This window comes from Globicephala melas, chromosome 3 (assembly GCF_963455315.2).
Source record: "Globicephala melas chromosome 3, mGloMel1.2, whole genome shotgun sequence".
In the NCBI taxonomy this organism is placed as follows: domain Eukaryota; kingdom Metazoa; phylum Chordata; class Mammalia; order Artiodactyla; family Delphinidae; genus Globicephala; species Globicephala melas.
The window spans coordinates 117,481,096-117,506,269 of NC_083316.1; the positions used below are offsets into that span (position 1 = coordinate 117,481,096).

General features: G+C 41.7%; 4 protein-coding genes across 5 annotated transcripts in view; all 4 read left to right on the plus strand.

Moving 5' to 3' along the window:
- The first annotated feature begins 198 nt into the window (after positions 1-198).
- LOC115844211 (protocadherin beta-4) lies at positions 199-23,717 on the plus strand. Its single transcript, XM_060296325.2, has 2 exons — positions 199-386; positions 21,019-23,717. Exons 1-2 carry the CDS (start codon positions 345-347, stop codon positions 23,587-23,589), a joined length of 2,613 nt encoding a protein of 870 aa, XP_060152308.1. The 5' UTR covers positions 199-344; the 3' UTR covers positions 23,590-23,717.
- Positions 2,049-6,750, plus strand: LOC132597104 (protocadherin beta-2). The gene has a single exon (XM_060296321.1). It carries the CDS (start codon positions 2,435-2,437, stop codon positions 4,826-4,828), a length of 2,394 nt encoding a protein of 797 aa, XP_060152304.1. The 5' UTR covers positions 2,049-2,434; the 3' UTR covers positions 4,829-6,750.
- PCDHB3 (protocadherin beta 3) lies at positions 7,744-14,472 on the plus strand. Its single transcript, XM_030852418.2, has one exon. The coding sequence runs from the start codon at positions 8,340-8,342 to the stop codon at positions 10,704-10,706; it is 2,367 nt and encodes a 788-aa protein (XP_030708278.2). The 5' UTR covers positions 7,744-8,339; the 3' UTR covers positions 10,707-14,472.
- LOC115850793 (protocadherin beta-6-like) overlaps positions 23,439-25,174 on the plus strand; it is a 36,975-nt gene continuing 35,239 nt past the window's right edge. The window contains exon 1 of one of the 2 annotated variants that reach the window (XM_060296331.1): positions 23,439-23,497. In XM_060296331.1, coding sequence (XP_060152314.1) covers positions 23,489-23,497 — 9 coding nt within the window. In that variant the 5' untranslated portion in view covers positions 23,439-23,488. The remainder of the gene's footprint in view (positions 23,498-25,174) is intronic. The other variant, XM_070045206.1, reaches the window with a different exon arrangement.

Consider the following 25,174-nt stretch of genomic DNA (forward strand, 5'->3'; position numbering starts at 1 on the left):
AATTGTGCCACTAGACCACGTGACACGAACACTTTTTTGTTTTTTTTGTTGTTTTTTGACAGTTTCTGAGGGAAAGCGCTGTACAAACCAGGTTTTCAGTTCAGACGCCTGGCGGCGCTGCAGGCTAAAAATGGAGGTGGAGCCAGGCGCTTGCCACAGACTCCATTTTACAAAAGACAAAACTGAGAGGGGCTGGGGGTTGACGCGCCTTGGAAAACGTCGGCAGCAAGCTGAGATTTTAGACCTTTCTTCAAGCAAATAGGAACTACATATATGTTGATGTTATCCCTACTGGAAGACTTCCGAAGGCTTCTTTCATTAAAGACAACGCAGTCAAAGAGGCTATGCTGGAAACTGAGAGAAAATCTAGCAGAAAAAGGCAAGTGGTGAGTTTTCCTTTTCTTCCTGGGCGTAGCGTAAGCAGTCCAGGAAAAGGAAGGCTGCTTTTTATAGCCGGTTCCTGGAGATTTGGCCTCGCAGCCGAAAGGGGAGTGTCTGCGTAGCGGCGGGCGGACAGACCTGAGCAAGGTGGTTTCCAAACTGACCAAAGATTCGTGAGTAAAGGCTCTTCTGTGGGTGGATCTAAACTATTAAGAGATCAAAGAATATTTTAGATACACCCACAGAAGAGCCTTTCCTCCCGAATAGGAAGCCAGACCTATAGAAACTATACATTTCCAAGTATTACCTGTAAACTTTTTTGTTTTCTGAGAAAAATCTATGAATCTGAGATGTTGCCCCTTTGAAAAATTCTTGTGAATGTTTCAGAATGTGCATGGGGATGTGCATGAGATTTGGTCGAATTTTCCACCATTGGAAACCACACAGGGAGTTTAATTTCACAATAATATGCGATGCAATAGTGGGGTGAGTAATTTGCCCATTCTTGGGGGAAAATCACTGGATGAAGAACAACCTATGGTAAGTTTAACTCTCACAGAAGAAAATGGTAGGTATCAACACTAGTCGCAGACCTCCTAAGGTCCAGATCGTGACAATCAATGGCAACCTTTGAGATGCATGCTCCTCAGCAACCTGGTTGTCAAAGCCTGCTCAAGATTTAATCTCAGTATATTAAGGAGCTGTTCACAGAATTCTCCAGACTCACTGAATTTTCCAGTCTCACTGAATTCTCCAATCTCTGGTGCGTACTCATCACACATTTTAAATACCACTCATATCTGTGCATTATAAACATCCACTGCAAGAAAATTACCAGGCAACTTCATGGCTACATGGCAAACATTCAGGCAATTTACATAGGAAATAGTTTCAGAAATACCTTTCTTCATGTAAAAGATGTTGGATGACAATTCCATAAAATTGGTGATGTTGACACTTACCTGCTCATCCTACAAGTACTTCCAGAAGAAGACTTCACCTCTTTAAGGATTATCTCAGAACTCTGGAATAAAAAAAAAAATGCCTTGGTCCTTCCTTCCAGAATTTTCTTTCCATTGAATGTGAAAAAAAAAATCCCCATATTCTGCCAACCTAATGCAAGACAGAGAAACGGGAGATACATCTCTTTAACATCACCTTATCTCCAATTAAATTAGGTTCTTTGAAGCTAAGAACAAGATAGTATGTGGAGATAGCTATGACCGTTGGCATTCTTGCTTTTTGGGCTCTGGGTAGAAAGCAGAGGAAACACCCCCTTTCTGAATAATGCTATAGTTATTGTTTTATTGCTCTATCTTCAGTAGTGTTTTCTTTTCTTCTGAAGCATAGCTAATTGTTAATTTATAGTCACAAGTACCAATGCCTTAGCTATTTTTATCTTTTGTTTACCTATAAGACAACTGATCTGGACACTTCAAAAAATTCAATATCAATAAAATACAGGGGACTGTTCTAGAATAAACAGATGTAACACCAATACAATCATAAAACTTGGTTTAAAAACAAATTTTCTAAGACATTCCTTATGTCAAGTGGTTAAGAAAATAAGTGCATTTATAAAAGGAATTCAAGTGTGAATAGAAGTCTTATTTAAGTTGAAGAAAACTGGGGGAGGATAATGGAAGGATAATTTTAAAAAGTTATTAGGGACTGGATTTTAGTTAATATGGAATTATTGTTACTTCGGTACATTGAGAGACAGTACTTGAAAATATTCCATTTAGTTTGCCATCAGTGTGAAAGAAAGGATTGGGATTTCCTTAATGTTTTGATAAAAATAAACACTCGGAAAGGACGCTGGGTGGCGCTGCAGCATTAGAAGTAGAAGGAAGAAAGCTACCAGTCTGCGTTCCTCTAGCTAGATGCTCTGCTAAAGAAGCAAGCAGGAAAAGGAGGCTTTCTAAGGCAGTTGCTCCGGGAAATCAGGGCCATAGGCATCTCCACTTATCCCAGTGTCTGAGTGATACTGGGAGATAGATCAGCGACAACGTGAATCCGAGCTGGGTCAAGTTTGCTGGGAGACGAGAGTGCGATGGAGGCAGGAGAGAGGAAGAAATGCTTTCTGAAACAAAGGCAAGTCTTGATATTCTTTGTTTGGCTGGGCATAGCTCAGGCTGGCTCTGAGCCTAGGCGTTATTCAGTGGCCGAGGAAATGGACAGTGGCTCCTTTGTGGCCAATCTGTTGAAAGACTTGGGGTTGGAGGTAGATGATCTAGCTGCTCGGGCCCCCCGGGTCGTTTCCAAAGGGAAAAAAATGCGTTTGCATTTTGATAGGCAGACCGGAGATTTGTTGTTAAATGAGAAACTGGACCGGGAGGAGCTGTGTGGCCCTACCGAGCCCTGTGTACTACCTTTCCAGATGTTACTGGAAAATCCCTTGAAGTTTTTCCAGGCTGAGCTACGGATTAGGGACATAAATGATCATTCTCCAGTTTTCCTAGACAAAGAAATAATATTGAAAATTTCAGAAAGTATCACTCCTGGAACTACTTTCCTAATAGAGCGTGCCCAGGACTTAGATGTAGGAAGCAACAGTCTCCAAAGTTACACAGTCAGCCCCAATTCCCACTTCCATCTTAAATTACAAGACAGTGCCGACGGCACAATATTACCACAGCTGGTGCTGGACAAAGCACTGGATAGAGAGGAACAGCCTGAGATCAGATTAACCGTCACAGCGCTGGATGGCGGGATTCCACCCAGGTCTGGGACCGCCCTAATCCGCATTGCAGTCTTAGACATCAATGATAATGCCCCCGAGTTTGCAAAGCTGCACTATGAGGCGCATGTCCTAGAAAACAGCCCCATTGGATCCCAGGTTGCCATTGTCTCTGCCAGAGATTTAGATATTGGAACCTATGGAGAAATATCTTATGTACTTTCCCAAGCATCTGAGGATATTCGGAAAACATTTGGATTAAATGCAAAATCGGGAGAACTCCTTTTAACACAGGAACTGGATTTTGAATCTATTCAGACTTATACATTAAATATTCAGGCGACAGATGGTGGGGGCCTTTCTGGCAGTTGTGTGGTGTTTGTCCAAGTGATGGATTTGAATGACAACCCGCCAGAACTGACCATGTCAACGCTTATCACTGAGATCCCAGAAAACTTGCAGGAGACTGTAATTGCTGTATTCAGCGTTTCAGATCCTGACTCTGGAGACAATGGAAGGATGGTTTGCTCCATCCAAGATGATCTTCCCTTCATTCTTAAACCCTCTGTTGAGAATTTTTACAGTTTAGTCACAAACACAGCCCTGGACCGAGAAACAAGATCCGAATATAACATCACCATCGTCGTCACAGATATGGGGACACCGAGACTGAAAACCCAGCACAACATAACCGTGCTGGTGTCCGACGTCAACGACAACGCCCCCGCCTTCACCCAGACCTCCTACACCCTGTCCGTCCGCGAGAACAACAGCCCCGCCCTGCACATCGGCAGCGTCCGCGCCACAGACAGAGACGCGGGCGCCAACGCCCAGGTCACCTACTCACTGCTGCCGCCCCTCGACGCGCACGTGCCCCTGGCCTCCCTGGTGTCCATCAACCCGGACAACGGCCACCTGTTCGCCCTGAGGTCCCTGGACTACGAGGCCCTGCGGGCGTTCGAGTTCCGCGTGGGCGCCGCCGACCGCGGCTCGCCCGCGCTCAGCAGCCAGGCGCTGGTGCGCGTGCTCGTGGCGGACGACAACGACAACGCGCCCTTCGTGCTGTACCCGCTGCAGAACGCCTCGGCGCCCTGCACCGAGCTGGTGCCCAGGGCAGCCGAGGCGGGCTACCTGGTGACCAAGGTGGTGGCGGTGGACGGCGACTCGGGCCAGAACGCCTGGCTGTCGTACCAGCTGCTCAAGGCCACGGAGCCCGGCCTCTTCGGCGTGTGGGCGCACAACGGCGAGGTGCGCACGGCCCGGCTGCTGAGCGAGCGCGACGCGGCCAAGCACAGGCTGGTGGTGCTGGTCAAGGACAACGGCGAGCCGCCGCTCTCGGCCAGCGTCACGCTGCACGTGCTGCTGGTGGACGGCTTCTCGCGGCCATACCTGCCGGCCCCTGAAGCGGAAGCGGCGGACGCGGCCCCGGCCGCCCCGCTCACCGTCTACCTGGTGGTCGCCTTGGCGTCTGTGTCGTCGCTCTTCGTCTTCTCGGTGCTGGTGTTCGTCGCAGTGCGGCTGTGCAGGAGGGGCGGGGCGACCTCGGTGGGTCGCTGCTCGGTGCCCGAGGGCCACTTTCCGGGCCACCTGGTGGACGTCAGCGGCACGGGGACCCTGTCCCAGAGCTACCAGTACGAGGTGTGTCTGACGGGAGGCTCTGGGACTTACAAGTTCCTCAAGCCGGTTATCCCAAACTTCCTTACTCAAGATGAGGAGAGGGTTAGTGAGGCCAACCCCAGTTTCAGGAATAGTTTTGAATTCAGTTAAATTTTAGTAAGGGTCTATGATGCCGTCTCAGTTAAATTGTGCAAAGTCGTTTTTTACTGCCGTGCCCATTGGAGTTGTTTTCTTTGTATTTGAAATGTAACTATCTTATTCCAAGTCAGCGCATGTTACTGGTGTTTCTAGATGTGCTGCTCTGTGGTATAATGAATGCAAATTTTCTTATTGTTAGTATCACTGTAACTTAATTCGATTTAATGTGTGAAAGTATATTTTGTATTTTCTGAAGTCTTTAATTTTTAGAGCACTTTTTTTTCAAAATTCACCTTCCACAGTCCCTAGGTAATTTTTGCATTCCTACATTTTTGAAAGTTTGCAATAAGTACAAAGGGTTACTCTTTTTTCCTACCCAGAATATTTGTGTTTGTAGAGAGTATTCTCTTAGGCTAGTTTAAACTTCCTGTCAACTCACATTGGCTAAAACCATTAACATAGGTACATTCATGAATAACAAAGCACCCTCTCACACTTTTCTAAATATATACTTCCTTAAAATGTTCATACCTGATAATTATGATTCTTTAGAGATTGTGAAAACCTTGACTGTTGGATTCTACAAATCATCCACATTAAAAGTCTTCAATAAATCAACTACCAATATTCTAAAATGTAGTTAAATAAATAGCAATGTCCAGTCATTTTCAGACATGCTAATTATTCATGCTTTTTATTAAAAATTTTAAAACCTCTGATTGTTTCAATCCATTTAAAAATCTGTTTTAATTATTTAAAACCATCTATTCTTTGAGTACTTCATTAAAATCCAAAAGATCTGAGAGAGTACACGTTTTTGTCTATGACCAAATTTTAGAAACTTCATATGTAATTTGGCATTGCATTTTAAAATAATATCTGGAGCATTTATGATTCAATTGGAAATAAGCCCATGGAAAAAATATTTATCTTGGTTTGCTCATTCTATTTTTTTTTCACTGACTACTTCCATTTTCCCCCTTTCAGTTTCCTAGACTTTTCAATGCTTTTTGGTTTCCTTTTTAGTGCTTGAGTTACGTTTCTCAGTAGCTCTCCATTTACTGCATGATTAGCACAATGACTGCAACACTAGGTTCTTCATAAAAATTTTAAATGACTGATTGAAGGAAAGAAATGTCTTTATTTCATCTGTGATATACTGACATTCAAATACATTAAAATACTCACAGGACAAATTTTGCTGGAGTTAAATGCTCTCAGATTTAATTTTTGGTTATTAACAGAACTTCACTGTTACTCAAATATTATGCAGTTACTAGTGCTTGGTGTCTCTTTCCTTCAAGATAGTTTTCCTTTTTCTTTTTCTCCTTAATTTTAATCTCCTCTCCTGCCCACTAGCTTAAGGAATCCACATGGGGAAATTGTGTTTTCAATTTTATGATGTATATTTTCCTTCCATAAGTCCTTAAATGATTCATTTAACTTTCTTTATTCTTATTTATTTCTTGCAGTTCATTTTCTGATCCACACATTAAAACAGAATTTTAATTTTTAATGTTCTTTAGACTATCTTTAAATTTTTATATTATTTTATGTTTATTTGAACATACTATTAAAATTATAATATAAAATTTAAAGGTCTCATTTTGAGCTTAGCATTCATATAGAGAAGTATCTTGGTATCAAATTATTACCTGTTGGATCTTGGATAAGTCATATAATTTCTGTACCCCCAGAAATGATAACAGCTATTTAAATAGCTTGCAGTTATGTCCAAATAAGATAACATAAGGATAAGAAGTGTAATTTTGTTATTTTTAGTATCACTAATATTAAGAGTAAATTTAATAAATGGTCCTTCATATAACATTACTTATAATTGTGAAGAAGCTATATTGAACACATGATATTTGTGCTGTTTCGTTGCTCTGCGCAAAACCTTGCAATAGCTTCCTTTCACTCTTAGAATAAAATCCAGCCACCTATTATTTGGCCCCTGCCTCCCTGTCCAGCCTTGTCTTCCCACTTACTCTTTATTTTTTAATAGGTGATATTTATGTTTCTTTTTTTTTAATGTCTATTTATTTATTTTTGGCTGCGCTGAGTCTTCGTTGCTGCGCACCAGCTTTCTCTAGTTGCCACGAGCTGGGGCTGCTCTTCGTTGTGGTGCACGGGCTTCTCATTGTGGTGGCTTCTCTTGTTGCAGAGCACGGGCTCTAGGCCGTGGGGGCTAATTTAGTCCTCACCATGTGGGATCTTCTGGACCAGGGCTCGAAGCCGTGTCTCCTGCATTGGTAGGTGGATTCTTAACCACTGCGCCACCAGGGAAGCCCCCCACTTACTCTTGAGACACTAAACTTTGGGTACACTATCCTACCTTCATTATCTAGAATAGCTATGCTTTTCTGTCCCCGGGCCTTTGCATTCCTTATATATGGAATCTTCCCATTTTAGTTTTAGCCTGGCAAACTTCTTCTCATCCTTCATATTCCAGATTAAATGGGACAATTTTGGGAAACTTTCTGAATCCCCCCAATTAAGTTAGGTCTCCATATTGTATACTTCCAGTGCACTCATTATACATTTCCTGTATAGTACTGTTTAAACATCTGTTTAAATTCTGTTCACCCCATTAGATGGGAAACTCTATAAGATATACAGACATAGTCTGTCTTATTACCACAATACGTCTAACTTCTACAAACGCAATAAATATCGGTTTCCACAGGTGAAATACAGTTATGCAGATTAAAGAGTTAATACAGATGAAACCAGTAATCACAGAATTACTGTGAAATAGGAAGAGGAGAAAGCTCTGTGTTCCTTGAGTGAGTGCGAAAATGTGGAGGGAATTAGGCATTTGTGGTCTCTGGATATATCCCCTGACATGATCTATTATAATTTTTTATCACCTTGCTTGAGGTTGTCTTTTCGTAGCATTTTTCTGACTATAAATGCAACTCGTGTGCATTTTACAAAATTTGGAAAATAAAGAAAAACACAAGTAGGAAAGCGAAACTTCATCACTTAGAGCAAAATCTTGTAAAACTTTTTCTGTAATAATTACAGGAGGTGGGGTGAATAGTTCTAGCAGGTGCCCACTTCCGCAAAATCATGGAAATGGGACTCTACCAGGGACAGTCACTTCTTTTAGATAAGAGCGCATTTCTTCTCCCTAGATTGTGTTTATTTGAACCATATAACAGAAGGAATTCCTACAGTAGCATCAACTCGGTTTGATAAAAGGGAATAAGCGATTAAAAAAATCAAAACAAAAAGCCCAGCTAAACATCACCTTCTCCAAGATTTTGAAACTGTGAGCGAACGCACGGTGGTGCTGTTGACTAAGAAGGAGAATTAAACCGCAGGCACTGCGTATATACTCTGTAACAACGATTCAGTGCAGTAAACTAGGGGTTGTGAGCCGGAGCAGATTTTTAAGCAAGCAAATCTAAGACTCTGGTAAGGATTATTCGCTAGATTTTCTTCAAAGGTTAGGAGGCAAAAGACTGCGTTTCCCAGTGCTGTTGGAGGCTAGCTTGACCATAATTCTCGGAAGAACATGGCAGAAAATGCAATGGAGGCCGGAGGAGAGCGCTTTCTTAGACAAAGGCAAGTCCTGTTTCTCTTTGTTCTTCTGGGTGGGTCTCTGGCTGGGTCCCAGTCGAGACGCTACTCTGTGGCTGAGGAAAAAGAGAGGGGGTTTTTCATCTCCAATCTAGCAAAGGATCTGGGGCTAAGTGTAGGGAAACTGGCCGCGAGAGGGGCCCAAGTTGTGTCTAAAGGGAACAGACAGTATTTTCAGCTCAACCACCAGACCGGTGATTTGCTCCTGCATGAGAAATTGGACCGGGAGGAGCTATGCGGCTCAGCAGAGCCATGCATACTGCAGTTTCAGATATTACTGCAAAACCCCTTGCAGTTTATTACAAATGAGCTCCAGGTGATAGACGTAAATGACCATTCTCCGGCATTCTCTGAAAATGAAATGCAGCTGAAAATCCTAGAAAACACTCCACCAGGAACAATAATTCCTTTGGGAAATGCTGAAGACTTGGATGTGGGAAGAAACAGTCTCCAAAACTACACGATCACTCCTAATTCCCATTTCCACGTTCTCACACGCAGTCGTAGGGATGGAAGGAAGTACCCAGAACTAGTACTAGACAAAGCACTGGATCGTGAGGAGCAGCCAGAGCTTAGGTTAATGCTCACTGCGCTGGATGGCGGGACCCCACGGAGGTCTGGGACCGTCCAGGTTCACATCCTGGTCTTAGACATAAACGACAACACCCCAGAATTTACACAGTCCCTCTATGAGGTTCAAGTTCTAGAGAACAGCCCCGTTAACTCTCTTATTGTCACTGTTTCAGCTTCTGACTTAGATACAGGAAATTTGGGGACAATATCATATGCATTTTTTCATGTTTCTGAAGAAATTAGAAAAACTTTTCAACTAAATCCAATTACTGGTGATATCCGACTAATCAAATATTTGAATTTTGAGGCGATCCATACTTACGACGTGGACATAGAAGCCAAGGATGGTGGAGGCCTTTCAGGAAAATCAACAGTGATAGTTCACGTGGTTGACGTGAACGACAACCCACCAGAACTGACCTTGTCCTCAATTACCAGCCCTATCCCAGAGAACTCCCCAGAGACTGTGGTGGCTGTTTTCAGTGTTTCCGACCTAGACTCTGGAGACAATGGGAAAATGGTGTGTTCCATTGAGAACGATCTCCCCTTCATCCTGAAACCATCTGTAGAGAATTTTTATACCCTAGTGTCAGAAGGAGAGCTGGACAGAGAGATCAGAGCCGAGTACAACATCACCATCACCGTCACAGATATGGGAATCCCCAGGCTGAAAACCGAGCACAACATAACCGTGCTGGTGTCCGACGTCAACGACAACGCCCCCGCCTTCACCCAGACCTCCTACACCCTGTCCGTCCGCGAGAACAACAGCCCCGCCCTGCACATCGGCAGCGTCCGCGCCACAGACAGAGACGCGGGCGCCAACGCCCAGGTCACCTACTCGCTGCTGCCGCCCCTCGACGCGCACGTGCCCCTGGCCTCCCTGGTGTCCATCAACCCGGACAACGGCCACCTGTTCGCCCTGAGGTCCCTGGACTACGAGGCCCTGCGGGCGTTCGAGTTCCGCGTGGGCGCCGCCGACCGCGGCTCGCCCGCGCTCAGCAGCCAGGCGCTGGTGCGCGTGCTCGTGGCGGACGACAACGACAACGCGCCCTTCGTGCTGTACCCGCTGCAGAACGCCTCGGCGCCCTGCACCGAGCTGGTGCCCAGGGCGGCCGAGGCGGGTTACCTGGTGACCAAGGTGGTGGCGGTGGACGACGACTCGGGCCAGAACGCCTGGCTGTCGTACCAGCTGCTCAAGGCCACGGAGCCCGGGCTGTTCGGCGTGTGGGCGCACAACGGCGAGGTGCGCACGGCCCGGCTGTTGAGCGAGCGCGACGCGGCCAAGCACAGGCTGGTGGTGTTGGTCAAAGACAACGGCGAGCCGCCGCTCTCGGCCAGCGTCACGCTGCACGTGCTGCTGGTGGACGGCTTCTCGCAGCCCTACCTGCCGGCCCCTGAAGCGGAAGCGGCGGACGCGGCCCCGGCCGCCCTGCTCACCGTCTATCTGGTGGTCGCCTTGGCGTCGGTGTCGTCGCTCTTCCTCTTCTCGGTGCTGGTGTTCGTCGCGGTGCGGCTGTGCAGGAGGGGCGGGCCGGCCTCGGTGAGTCGCTGCTCGGTGCCCGAGGGCCACTTTCCAGGCCACCTGGTGGACGTCAGCGGCACAGGGACCCTGTCCCAGAGCTACCAGTACGAGGTGTGTCTGACGGGAGGCTCCGGGTTCAATGAGTCGAACGTCTTGAAGCCGATTCTCCCTAGTGGTCTGGTTCAAGACACTGGGCAGGACTAGTGCAAAAAGGCAATTGCAAGAATAGCGTAGGTTTCATTAACAGAAGAATCAGAAAATTGTCTGGCTACGAATGCTTTCTTTTAAGTCAAGGCTCTTGAGTTGATACAGTATTTTGTTTGTATCTTGATTTTACTTTCTGTCTAGTTAACCCTGCATGTTCCTTTTTCATCTGCTTCCTACCTTTTCAATCCAGTATTAATGTCTCTTTCTTTTTCTAATAGGTGAGTAAAAATAAATGCATTATCTTTTAATGATGATTTCAAATAGGTTTATTTAAGGTAGTCATTTCAAATTCTCTATCCAAAGCAATGTAGAGAGAGTTCTGAACCACCAATATTATAATTTACCCTATTGAATATAGTCAGGTAATATTCTTTATAATACTCCTAAAGCAGCTTTGTCTGTGGTTAATGAAGTGGATAACTAAAAATGTTTTAATATGTACCATTTTAAGGTGTATCATCCTGTAGGGGCTTAGTACTCAAATACAACTTACACATATAATTCATTTTCTGTTTTGACATTTGCAATTAATATTTCAACACTGTATATGCTTATATTGGCTAAAAATGGACAAAAATGTAGGTTAATAGGTCAGATTACTCTTAGATTTGCCTAAAGTGTATTTATGATGGATGACTGAGAAAAAAAATTAAACATAGGCATTTTGAACAACTGATTATGCTTTTCCGTTTGGCATGAAAAGATTATTTAATAAGCATCTGGTGGAATGACAATTTGTTTTTTAACTTCTGAGATGTAAGTATTATCAACCTGAGGGCCATTTTAAAAAAATTTCAAGAAAGTACATGTATATATGTTCTCTAAATGCTTTATAGCAAAAGTGGTGTCCCATCCAATCCTACTTTAAAAAAATTAATATCTACTTGGCATTTATATGGTGATATATGAAGGAAATATTTTCTTTGCTTCCTCTCTTAGTTCCCTCTTTCAGATTTCAACCTTAGACATGACTTAGGATTATGTATTGTACTTTGGGATAAACACTGCCCAACCACATCAGCATTCTACCTCCTATAGAGTAATTAAAAGAAGATTAGAAGAATGGGAAGTTCTAAAGGGGAGAGAGCGATATCACTGTGAAAGTCTAAATTAACTACAACTAAGAATAAACTCTTGAAGCAACCAAACATCAATTTTTATGTCTAATTTGAATGAAATAGAAAAAAACCTTATTTTAAAGTACAAAATATTTAGTCCCCAATTAACAAATCTGATTAGGAAAAAATAAAATTTCTCCTCATAGGCATTTTCTCATCCAGAGGCATAGAACTTTCCAGAAATTGAATACTCATGACTAGAAGAAAGAGAACTGAAGTTTCTCAAAGATTTTGAAAATTCTCAAAAGAGAAAAAGAATGTTGTTAACTAGATGTTAACTAGACTTATGTCATCATTTGCAATATGCACAAATATCAAATCATTGTCACACCTGAAGCCAATATAGTGTTACATGTCAATTACAGCTCAAAAATTTAAAACTCCTAATGACTGTAAAAAAAAACCAAAAAAATTTATTACTGACATGTCTTCAATCACACATAAAGTTATAATCATATTAAAATGGTGTTATTTTATGTATGAGAGTCAAATACATGAATCTTTAGTAATCAGGGGAAAGACAGTATTTCCTTTCACTCATTAAGTACTTTATAGAGATACTGAATCTGGCTCTTTGGTCAGATGTTTTTTTCTTCTTTTCATACTTAGCTGAATTCTCATAAAGATCAGAGAAAAGGCAAAGAATTCTGATCGAGACTTCTCTGTATTTGGCTGGCTTAGTTGCAGCTCATGTCAGAACCAGGGAAGTTTTCAACTACAGAAAATATGGAGGCCAGTTCTTTTTTGGCCAATATGGTATATGATTTTGGACTCAAATTGGAGGCACTATATAACCGGGGAGTTATTTAGACCCAGACATAAGAAGACAGATACTTAATAATATCTTAGTTGATAGATGCACTGAATTCACATATTGTTGAGAAGTGATCAGAGTTTCGTAAAGCCAGAAAAGATCATATGGACTAAATTTGAAGATAGGAAAAAATTATACCTTACTCTTGGTTCAAAGTTGCTTTTATTTCTTGGCTATTGGAAACCTTTTACCCTTTTATTTGAAGACAACTTTCAGAAACTTCTTTACCTGGATATTTTATTAAGTACATGACAGAGAGGGCACTATATGTATAGTACTAAGTATCTTTGCCACTTTTTGGAATTCCCCCAACCGAAAGTCCAGCACTAGGTAAAAATGATGACTTTCTACATTCATAATAATTTCCCAGTAGTTTTTCTTTTAAAGGATGGACAAATTCATTACTGTGAATTATTTCCAGATTGATCTCTTACTAATATTCTAATCTAGTTTTTAATACTGAAAGGCAAAGAGATGAAAATGAACTTTAAACTTTTATGTAGAGTTGTTAAAAGACTAAACTATATTCAAATATCACTCATTAAAACTAGTGAACTAACTTACCACACTTTTAATAAATCTTCCTTAATCCTTGAATATGGCTTCCTTGCAAATGGGGACTTTAAAAAATGACAGTTTTTAAACATATATTCCACTACTATATTTTGCTTTTTAGAGTAGATTGTTACATGTTTTAAAGCTGGCAACCTGTTAGGCATAATTCAGTTATTTGTATGTCTAATCCTCATGTTCTTAGCCAATAGCTTGGTTGGTCATAGATTTTAAAATGTAAACTAGGGACTTCCCTGTTGGTGCAGCGGTTAAGAATCCGCCTGCCAATGCAGGGGACACGGGTTCGAGCCCTAGTCTGAGAAGATCCCACATGCTGCAGAGCAACTAAGCTCGTGAACCACAACTACTGAGCCTGCACTCTAGAGCCCACAAGCCACAGCTACTGAAGTCCACGCGCCTAGAGCCCATGCTCTGCAACAAGAGAAGCCACTTCAATGAGAAGCCCCCGCACCGCAACGAAGAGTAGACCCCGCTCGCCGCAACTAGCAAACGCCTGTGCACAGCAACGAAGACCCAACGCAGCAAAAAAATAAATAAATTTATATAAAAAAATAACATGTAAGCTAATTTTCCTTCTCCCTCTTTTGGTATTGAAGACTGTTGATGAACAGTCTATCAGTCTAGTTCTCATTCTTTTATCTGTAAACTTCTTTTCTCTAAGATGTTTTCTTTATTCTTGATGTTCTGATATTTGCTAGGTCCAAACCTGAGATTCACCCAATATACTGAATTTTTTTAAATTAACTATAGTTTTTGGTGGGCTTTTTTCCCCCAAAATTTCCATTTGGCAGGTTTTCACAACAATTTGTTCTTTTTTTTTTTTTAAACAATTGCCATTTCCTTCTTTTTTGTTGGAGGAAATTAAATATCTTTTACTTTTAAGCTCTTTCCATATTGTTCCAATCTCTGTTTCTTCTGTATACATCTTTTATTTGTTTAGTCTGTTTTTCACACTGTTAGTCTTGTTAGTTGGTGATATTTTATTGAGAACTCATGTTCTGTTGGAGGTTTCCCTCATACCATTACTGGTTTTGGTAGTCTTGCAAAGGGAGGAAGGAGTCTCAAAGTGGTTACAGCCTCAGGCTCTACAAATCCAAGCCTTAATTAAGAAGCTTAGCTCAACTTTGCCACACACAAGTAGAAGTTCTGGACCAACACCTAATGATGTGTTTGAGCTGGGCCCCAGTCTCCCTTGGGTGGCACTGCTCTGCATTTGCTCTATGAAGCAAAATCTTAGGGACTGTCACCCTTTGCTTCTTGGCTGTCATGATGTCTCATAAGGCTATAGACATGAGAGCTAATGAAGACATCATTTACTTTTCAATCTTTAGAGTAAACAAGCTGATTTAATCTTAGAATAAAGCTGATTTTGAGGAAAATGAGTTGTAACTGAAGTAATTGATACATGAGAATTACCTACAGGGAAAAAACATGGTCTTGATTCATATGCATGACAGTGCTGCATATGGTGGTCCTGGATGACACACCCAACTTGCTGGATGACAAAGAAAACCCACTGCTAAGCAATCCTATATTGTGTACTGAGTTGGTACCAGGTAGAACAAGGTGGTATCCTGGATGGTGATGAGCTAGAACTCATGACTATTTTATCAAAGATTCAAAGCCTCAAAGTACTTAATGTTTAGCACATGGACCCACAACCTGGAAGTATAGAGCACTGAAGCATATCTAGGCTCCTAAGAGACAGACACAGCCAGGCACAAACATGTGCTGTTATTAAAGACAACTAGAAGCCACCTTCTATTTGGCATAATCATGCTATACCTGGTCTAGGACCTATCCCAGCCCTACCTTCTGTTCCTTGAACCACCCACAGAAGTTTACTCAAGCCAACACATGCTCTATCCTCTTGATCACTAATTTGATTTAGCCATCTTCCTCTTCCAATTCTCTCTGCTCCCATTCAATAATACTCAAATGTGGAGGATGAACAAGGAGCCTTCAGTGGAGGGCTGCTCATAAGGCCACCTTCTGAGCATTCTGGGGATGTCAACATCACTAAGACTTAGTTCCAGAACTACTAATATGAGAGGTTTCTGATTGGAATATCAGAGACAAATGGGTTCAGATTGTTTTTTTTTTTTTTGGTACACGGGCCTCTCACTGTTGTGGCCTCTCCCGCTCAGGAGCACAGGCTCCGGACGCGCAGGCTCAGCGGCCATTGCTCATGGGCCCAGCCGCTCCGCGGCATGTGGGGCCCTCTCAGACCGGGGCACAAACCCGTGTCCCCTGCATCGGCAGGTGGACTCTCAACCACTGCGCCACCAGGGAAGCCCATGGGTTCAGATATTTGAAGTCAATCGTGTCCAACTAATATGGGCTGTCCATGAGGAAAGATTTTGATGAGAAACTGAACTTCTAAAAAAATTAAAAGTTTATCAAAAATTAAAATTGTCTTCTCTACGTATTGTCTTTTGAGGGTTTTTTTCCCATTATATTTATCTCTGGGGAAATGGATTTCTTCATCCTGAATGTTTCATCCTATTCAACAAGACTTAATCAGTAGTCAGAAAACTTTCCACAAGGAATAGCCAGGACTAGATGGCTTCACTGGTGAATTGTACTGAACATTTAAAGAATTAACACCAAGGATTTCTTTGGTGGTCCAGTGGCTAAGACTCCATGCTCCCAATACAGGGGGCCCAGGTTTGATCCCTGGTCAGGGAACTAGATCCCGCATGCCTCAACTAAAGATCCCACGTGCCGCAACTAAAGATCCCGCATGCCGCAACTAAAGATACTGCATGCTGCAATGAAGATCCTGCATGTGGCAACGAACATCTCGAGTGCTGCAACTAAGACCAGGTGCAGCCAAATAAATATTTTTTTTTAAAAAAGAATTAACACCAGTATTTCACAAACTTGTTTTTAAAAAAAGGGAGCAGGGACCACTTCCCAATTCATTTTATGAGGCCAGTATTACCCTGCTGCCAGAACCAAAGATAACACAAGGAAAGGAAATTAAATACCAATATCTCTTGTGAATATAGGTATAAAAAATCCTCAACAAAATATTAGCAAACTGACTCCAGCAACGTGTGAAAACGATTATACAACATGACCAAGTGGGATTTGTCCCAGAAATACAGGTTGATTTAACATATGAAAATCAATCAATGCAATATACCGTATTAAAAGAAAAGGAAAACCATACAACCATTTCAATAAATGCAGGAAAAGCATTGTACAAAATACAATACCTTTTCATAATAAAAACACTCATGAAACTAAGAATTATAGGGAATATCCTCAACTTGATAAAACGCAACTATGAAAACCCACAGCTGGGCTTCCCCGGTGTCGCAGTGGTTGAGAGTCCACCTGCCGATGCAGCGGATGAGGGTTCGTGCCCCAGTCCGGGAAGATTCCACATGCCGCGGAGCGGCTGGTCCCGTGAGCCATGGCCGCTGAGTCTGCGCGTCCGGAGCCTGTGCTCCGCAACGGGAGAGGCCACAACAGTGAGAGGCCCACATACCGCAAAATAATAATAATAATAATAATAATAATAATAATACAATACTTAGGAATAAATTTAATAAGTGCAAGACTTGTATGCCAAACAGTATAAAACATCAGTGAAAGAAATTAAAGAAAACCTAAGTAAATGGAAAATTGTTCATGTGTTGGAAGATTTAACGTTGGTTCACAGATTCAGCTGAATCCGTATCAAAATCCCAGCAGGCTTGGTTTTGTTTTGTTTTTTGCAGAAATTAGCAAATTGAAGGTAAAATTCACTTGGAAATGCAAGTAGCCAAAACAATCTTGAAAAATTAAACATACAAATACTATTTTTTTTTTTTTTTTTGCGGTACGCGGGCCTCTCACTGTTGTGGCCTCTCCCGTTGCGGAGCACAGGCTCCGGACGCGCAGGCTCAGCGGCCATGGCTCACGGGCCCAGCCGCCCCGCGGCATGTGGGATCTTCCCGGACCGGGGCACGAACCCGCGTCCACTGCATCGACAGGCGGACTCTCAACCACTGCCCCACCAGGGAAGCCCCTATTTTTAATATAGTATGTAATACAAGGAATTATTAGAAATTATATTGGATTTCATCACAAATTTCTAAGGCCAAACACTCTAATTATTCAAATATCTCCTTTCTAAATTTGCATTTCAATTAGTGTGATTTTTTTAAAAACATAGCTTCAGTTTAGCTATAAGATATTAAAAGGTTAAAAGATATTAAATTTTAGTTTGCTTTTACCAGTGACAAGTATTGTTTCCTTTACGGTTATTTCATTTGAATGGCCAGCTGATGAATCTAATTTATCTATTTAGTAGAAAATTCCACAAGATAATTCCTTTTATAAGAATTTCTAGTAAAATCTACAAACCATTTATAATTACCAGTTATCAATGCTGCTTAATATTTTGAAATAATACTATTTGAAGTGTGATTTCAGTAACTAAAAATACTATTTAAAATCTAATACATATTTCACCAATTCATCTCTCCTTTCAACAATTATTGCTTAATATCCCTCTGTACTTTCCCCCTCCAAGTTAAGAGCAAAACAGCCCTCAAGTCATCATGAAGTTTAAAAAAACATTCTCTCTCTTTTTTTTTAAACAAGTGAGACTACTCAAAACTTCAAAGTATGTGTTTAGCATTTGAACTTCAGGACTTCTTGTATTCAAATTCCTTTAAAATGATTTTTATCTTTCCCTCAATGATATTTAAAGTTCTTGCCTGTATTTTACCAAGGAGGAATTAAAACTGATATTTAATTACCAGAGTATCCCTCTAACTATTCTATCTCTCTTTGTGTATTCAAAATGGAAGAAATGTTTTAAATATTGTGCTTCAGGTCTGGCAACCAATTGTGTAAGTTGTTGTATGAATCCTTCAGAATGGATAATGCAGCTTTCCTGACTGGAATGGAATGGTTTTGCAGGTAGTCATTCTCTTTATCATTATTGCCTCTTCCATGCAGATATAATAGTTTTTTTCTGATAAGTTTGGCAGTTTGGCAAAATAATCCATGATGCAATGTTAAACTATCATCTTAGGCCACCTTTCTTGATTTTAACTTTACACACTGATAACATTTCAAAAGATCTATACATATATATATATATATATATATATATTTAAGGCTACAGGGAATTCATTATTCATGTAACTCTTAGTTTTTTTTTTTTAAACCTAATTAATGATCTCAACAAAAGACTCTTAGTTTTCCTTTCAATTTCTAAATTTTGTAAGCACCTCTTTTTGCTGGTACCTATCTCTAAAGGGAGACAAACTATTTAAAAGATTCTTATATTAATTGAAAATTTGAATAGAAATATATTTCACCCATGATATCTGTGTACCCAAGGCAAGGCTGAAGTTTGGATCTAAATTACCTAAAATGTTGTTCACCTCTCTAATTCCACGTAGATCAAAGAATGGATTCTGGAGCCATTCTGTAACAGTTTGAATCCTACCTTTGCCATTTTCACATGGTGCGTGACTATGGGCAGATTATTTAAACTTTCTATTCCTCAATGTCTTTGTCTATAAAATGTGCCTAATAAGAGTGCCCACCTCATAGGGTTGTTTGAGGGATAAAATGAGTTAGTGTATGTAAAATGCTTAGAGTACTATCTGGCATATAGTGACACATATATGTTAATATTACCTAGATTTCATTTGTTTTGGATTGACAAAAGGGATCGAAAAGAGCTAATCTGCAACACTATTACTATGTCAGCATATAGGAATAAGTAAACAAAATCTAGTTTGAATTTTGTCCTGAACTCTTTAACTTTAACTAGAGCTCAGTTAATACAGTATGAAACAATTTTTTGTTTCATTCAGGAAATTTGCTTTCCATTTATATCTAAAATAATATTCTTTCTTTTTCTTTTCAGTATGTTTATTATTTTTTATCATTTCACTTAATATTGATATATATTTCTCTGATTTGCCTTAAGCATGAAAGAAAATTCTACAGCATATTAATATTACTATTATTGCTATTACTAGATCTCTTACAACAGGAATTAACAGAGCTAGAATAAAAGTAAATTTATTTGAACAGTGCTTAGCGTGTATTATACTCTCATCTCTCAGAATTCTGTATTCAGTGTCAGACATGTTCATGGCTGAATGCATGATCTCACAGTAATCTTCTACTATAGCTAGAAATATGATCATTAGAGTGGGTTAATTAATTTATCCAAATGATATTTACTGAATGACTACTATAGTCCAGTCTTCTTTCAAAAATAATGTTTCCTGGGACTTCCCTGGCGGACCAGCAGTTAAGGCTCCATGCTTCCACTGCAGGGGACACGGGTTCGATCTCTGGTTGTGGAATTAAGACCGCGCATGTGCGCAGCATAGCCCCAAAAAAGTAAATAATAATAATAATAATTTTTCCTAATATTTTCTATCATTATCAGAATCTAAGATTACTGACATGATTTTAAAATAATTCATTAAATGTGAATCATAGTTTATGAAGTTAATTAAGTAATTAAATTATAAGATATTTAAGGAGGAGAAATCCCATATGTACCAAGATAAGTGGTACTCCATTTAATATACTAATTGTAACCAGTAAACTGATTAACTGTGTCTCAGTTAACTTACTATACCAGGGAAATCACAATAGCTGCATGCTGCACTGAAATCCATTTTATAAACAAGTCTCTCCTCTTCACCATATATAAGTAGGCAAAGCTTGAGGTACCCTTTGCTCACACATTAAAATGTTTTAAATCACTGCTTCTTGTCTTCCCGCAAATTGGCTAGTCAAGGAATGTGATATCTGGGCTACAAAGGATCAATGTGGTAAGAAGCAAACTCATTATTAAATACAGATATCTAGCTAAATCAGCTTAAACTTAAAGGCTTTACCTTAATAAAATTCTATGGTTTTCACTCAATTTTGTCTTGATATTATCCTGATGATAGTCAAGTAGAATAATCAAGTCCTATCACCCTCTGAGCTTCTGTTTCTTTATCTGTAAAAATCCTTTCATTTCCTCTCTGGATCTAAGAATCTGATTCTAATACTATTTGACCTCCTTAATATTTTAATGTGGGTTCACACTGTAAAAGGACTTATAACAAAGCAAGATGCCTCTTTATTCAACTGTATTACTGTTTGCACACCAGTGTAAAAAAATAGAACCTGAGACCAAGTGGTACAGAACACCTTACACAAACTTTTTGCATCATCATAAATTTCTCACATACTTGGAAATAAACAGATAAAACTATTATTAATTATAATTTTATAATTGTTTATCTCCCCTGGTTAGATTATGACAAAGGGGAAATGAAGTTCTTTAAGTTCCACTTGTAAGGGTATGGGGAGAGGAAGATAGCCCCTTGCTTTGTGCTCACAATTATTCTAGCTCATGCAATGTAATGGAATAACCTATACCTTAAGCCATTTAATGGAATAACAAAACTTTTTAAAGTTCTAGGGCTTCCCTCTTGGCGCAGTGGTTGGGGGTCCGCCTGCTGATGCAGGGGGCGCGGGTTCTTGCCCCGGTCCGGGAGGATCCCGCATGCCGCGGGGCGGCTGGGCCCGTGGGCCATGGCCACTGGTCCTGCGCGTCCGGAGCCTGTGCTCCGCGGCGGTATGCGGTGAGAGGCCCGCGTACCGCAAAAAAAAAAAAAAAAAAGTTCTATACACTTTTTTAAAGGGCTTACATTTGGACACTTCCAAAATAGGCTGACTTGAGACTACAGTATTAGTTTCTCAGTAAGGACGCAGGGTGGCGCTGCCGGCTAAGACTGTGAATAAGGAGCCCTAAAAAGCTCCCGTGTTCCTTTGTTGCCAGACGAAATCAACACCACACAGAAGCAGCTTTGCCAGCCGTGCTGGGTTACCAACGAGTTTGGGTAGCGATATACTAAACGACTTTAAGATTAAAGGCAATTTTGTGAAGATTCTACCAAGCAAGAAGTCAGAATTTAATACCTCGGGTCTTTTTGTGGTTGCTGAAGGGATTGGATGTAAGTACTCTGGCGCCAACATGGAGACGCTAGAGAGAATTCAACAAAACAGGCAAGTGATGACATTTATTTTGATAGTATTCTTATCTCAGGCTCACCCTGCGCCTATTCGTTATTCTGTGCTGGAAGAAACAGAGAGCGTCTCCTTTATAGCCCATTTGACCAAGGACCTGGGCCTGGGAATTGGGGAGCTGGCCGCCCGGTCGGCCCAGGTGGTGTGTGACGATGACAAGCAGCGCTTGCTGCTAGATCGCCAGACTGGAGATTTGCTTTTGAGGGAGAAACTAGACCGGGAAGATATATGTGGCCCCGTTGAACCCTGTGTGCTGCATTTTCAAGTGTTCCTGGAAACTCCGGTGCAATTTTTTGAAGGGGAACTATTAATCCAGGACATAAATGACCACTCCCCAGTATTCCCGAATAGGGAAATGCTCCTGAAAATACCGGAAAACAGCCAGCCAGGGACTGTTTTTCCGTTGAAATTAGCTCAGGATTTGGATGTGGGCAGCAATGGTCTTCAAAAATACACTATCAGCCCTAATTCTCATTTTCACGTTGTCACTCGAAATCATAGTGAGGGCAATAAATATCCAGATTTGGTGCAGGACAAAGCACTGGATCGAGAGGAGCAACCTGAGTTCAGCTTAACCCTCATGGCGCTGGATGGCGGGTCTCCACCTAGGTCTGGCACCAGCATGTTACGAATCCTGATCATGGATGTCAATGACAATGCTCCTGAGTTTGTGCACACTCCATATGAGGTGCAGGTTCTGGAAAACATCCCCCTAGACTCCCCAATACTTACTGTTTTAGCTAGGGATGTAGATGCTGGAAACTTTGGGACTGTTTCCTACAGTTTGTTCCAAGCATCAGAGGAAATTAAACAAACTTTCTCAATAAATGAAGTCACAGGAGAAATCCGACTGACAAAGAAATTGGATTTTGAACAAATTAAATCTTACCACGTGGAAATTGAGGCTACAGATGGAGGAGGCCTTTCCGGAAAAGGCACTGTAGCCATAGAGGTGGTAGATGTGAATGACAACGCCCCTGAATTTACCATACCTTCACTCACCTGCTCCATCCCAGAAAATGCTCCTGAGACTGTAGTCTCCATCTTCCGAATTCGAGATAGAGACTCCGGAGACAATGGAAGGATGGTTTGCTCTATTCCAGGTAATCTGCCATTCATTCTAAAACCGACTTTAAAGAATTTCTACACCCTGGTAACAGAGAGCCCTCTGGACAGAGAGAGCAGAGCCGAGTACAACATCACCATCACCGTCACAGATATGGGGACACCGAGACTGAAAACCCAGCACAACATAACCGTGCTGGTGTCCGACGTCAACGACAACGCCCCCGCCTTCACCCAGACCTCCTACACCCTGTCCGTCCGCGAGAACAACAGTCCCGGCCTGCACATCGGCAGCGTCCGCGCCACAGACAGAGACGCGGGCGCCAACGCCCAGGTCACCTACTCGCTGCTGCCGCCCCTCGACGCGCACGTGCCCCTGGCCTCCCTGGTGTCCATCAACCCGGACAACGGCCACCTGTTCGCCCTGAGGTCCCTGGACTACGAGGCCCTGCGGGCGTTCGAGTTCCGCGTGGGCGCCGCCGACCGCGGCTCGCCCGCGCTCAGCAGCCAGGCGCTGGTGCGCGTGCTCGTGGCGGACGACAACGACAACGCGCCCTTCGTGCTGTACCCGCTGCAGAACGCCTCGGCGCCCTGCACCGAGCTGGTGCCCAGGGCAGCCGAGGCGGGCTACCTGGTGACCAAGGTGGTGGCGGTGGACGACGACTCGGGCCAGAACGCCTGGCTGTCGTACCAGCTGCTCAAGGCCACGGAGCCCGGCCTCTTCGGCGTGTGGGCGCACAACGGCGAGGTGCGCACGGCCCGGCTGCTGAGCGAGCGCGACGCGGCCAAGCACAGGCTGGTGGTGCTGGTCAAGGACAAAGGCGAGCCGCCGCTCTCGGCCAGCGTCACGCTGCACGTGCTGCTGGTGGACGGCTTCTCGCAGCCCTACCTGCCGGCCCCTGAAGCGGAAGCGGCGGACGCGGCCCCGGCCGCTCCGCTCACCGTCTACCTGGTGGTCGCCTTGGCGTCGGTGTCGTCGCTCTTCCTCTTCTCGGTGCTGGTGTTCGTCGCGGTGCGGCTGTGCAGGAGGGGCGGGGCGGCCTCGGTGGGTCGCTGCTCGGTGCCCGAGGGCCCCTTTCCGGGCCACCTGGTGGACGTCAGCGGCACGGGGACCCTGTCCCAGAGCTACCAGTACGAGGTGTGTCTGACGGGAGACCATGAAACTGGTGAGTTCAAATTCCTGAAGCCAGTATTTCCCAAACTCTTGGTTCAGAACAGAGAGAGAGAAATTAAAAGAAAGCCCCAACTGCAGGAATAATTTTGTTCGGTTAAGTGTCGTATTTGGTCAAGTGAGCCTCTCAATTTTGTTAAACCTGACTCACATTGTGTTACTTTCTCTTGAGATTGTATTGTTATAGAAATATGTATATCTCTATTGCAAATTATGCATGTCTCTGTGCTAAATCTTCCTTTTATTAATATTGATTGGATTTAGCATTTTTAGTTACACTTGATATTATGTATTTCTTCATATTTGACCTTCTCTTGGTGATTAATCTTTCATAACTATAAATTACTCAAGTAGTGTAAGAAGAAATTTTATTTAAAGGAACTTCTTGGTTAATGTCTTTTCAGGGAAACATTTTAAAGCTTCTGTGTAATCTTACATTTCTATATATTTTTGGTACTTGTCTTTACCACATAGCTTTATATTTGCGAGGCCAGAATGTTTGAAATTCTTTGTATCTACCTAAGACCTTTCTTGTTCACTATTCTACCAGGCTATGCCCCCCTGAATAGCCATGAACATATAAATTAGCATACTTGTTTCTCCCAAATTGTACCTAAACATGCACTTTATTAAATTATTGATACACTACAGTTGTGACCATATCCCATTGTGAGCACCGTATATGCTAGAGATTATCTTGTTTGCTACTTACGTAGCACATTGTAATTGCTCCATAAATACTCACTGATATTATAATAAAAATTATTCTCATTTATAAATAACAAAGAGAAAATCTTATATAGCTTGGTGTCACTTCACTAAAATAAAACTAAGTCACTACTTGGTAAAATACTTAAAATCTTAGAATCTTAAGTAAACCCTAAATCCTTTAAAAGGTCTCAAGAGGTAGAGGGCATATACTTTCTTGTCCTTCCTTTTGCCCTATTAACAGAAGTTCAAATGTAGTTTAACGTATGTGTTTTTCTTGGTTTTCCTGCAGCTTCCCTGCATGTTTCAAGAGTCAGAATTTCTTCTCAGTTTTGGTTATTATGTTCTAGTCTGATTGCTCATTTTAAGTTACTCTGCAAACATGGGCAGCTTTTATGAACAAAATAATGATTTATTTTTGATCTCCAAGTCACCTTGTTTCGTCCTTCAATGTAGCGTTTGGGTATTTTGCATAAATTTACTTTTTCAATTATGCTAACTTTTAGTAATAAGAAACAAGCATTGTTTTTTCTTTTAAGACAACAAGAATAGAAATAGAAATTAAGATAAACTTATCTGAATTATAATTGTTTCATGTTGTGTTCATTAAGCCAAGCAAGACGATTATGTGGTTTCCAACTAAATTTATATGGATGTAACTATAAGACCAGTTATTGAACTTTTGGCACAATGTGAGTAATTAAAGAGCCTGCTTTATAACCTAAGTATTTATTTTTAGATATTGTGTCATCCTCCTGGAATTTAATTACTTGCAACTTTCTCTGAATTACATTTTTTCTAAGGATATAATGAAATAAAAAAGGAAAATTACTGTTTAAGTTATTATTGAAACATAGCTATTAGCCTTCATCCAATCTAATACTTGAAACTAGAAAGTGATAAAAATGAGAACAAAATTAAACACAAACAAATATATGACATAAATACGGTAGTCAACTTTAAC

Excerpts from the sequence above, each read along its gene's own strand:
- LOC115844211 (XM_060296325.2), top strand. The coding sequence starts at position 345 with ATGCTGGAAACTGAGAGAAAATCTAGCAGAAAAAGGCAAGTG. Across the intron at positions 387-21,018 it reads CTAGCAGAAAAAGGCAAGTG|ACGAAATCAACACCACACAG; the intron begins GTGAGTTTTCCT and ends CTTTGTTGCCAG.
- LOC132597104 (XM_060296321.1), top strand. The coding sequence starts at position 2,435 with ATGGAGGCAGGAGAGAGGAAGAAATGCTTTCTGAAACAAAGGCAAGTC.
- PCDHB3 (XM_030852418.2), top strand. The coding sequence starts at position 8,340 with ATGGCAGAAAATGCAATGGAGGCCGGAGGAGAGCGCTTTCTTAGACAA.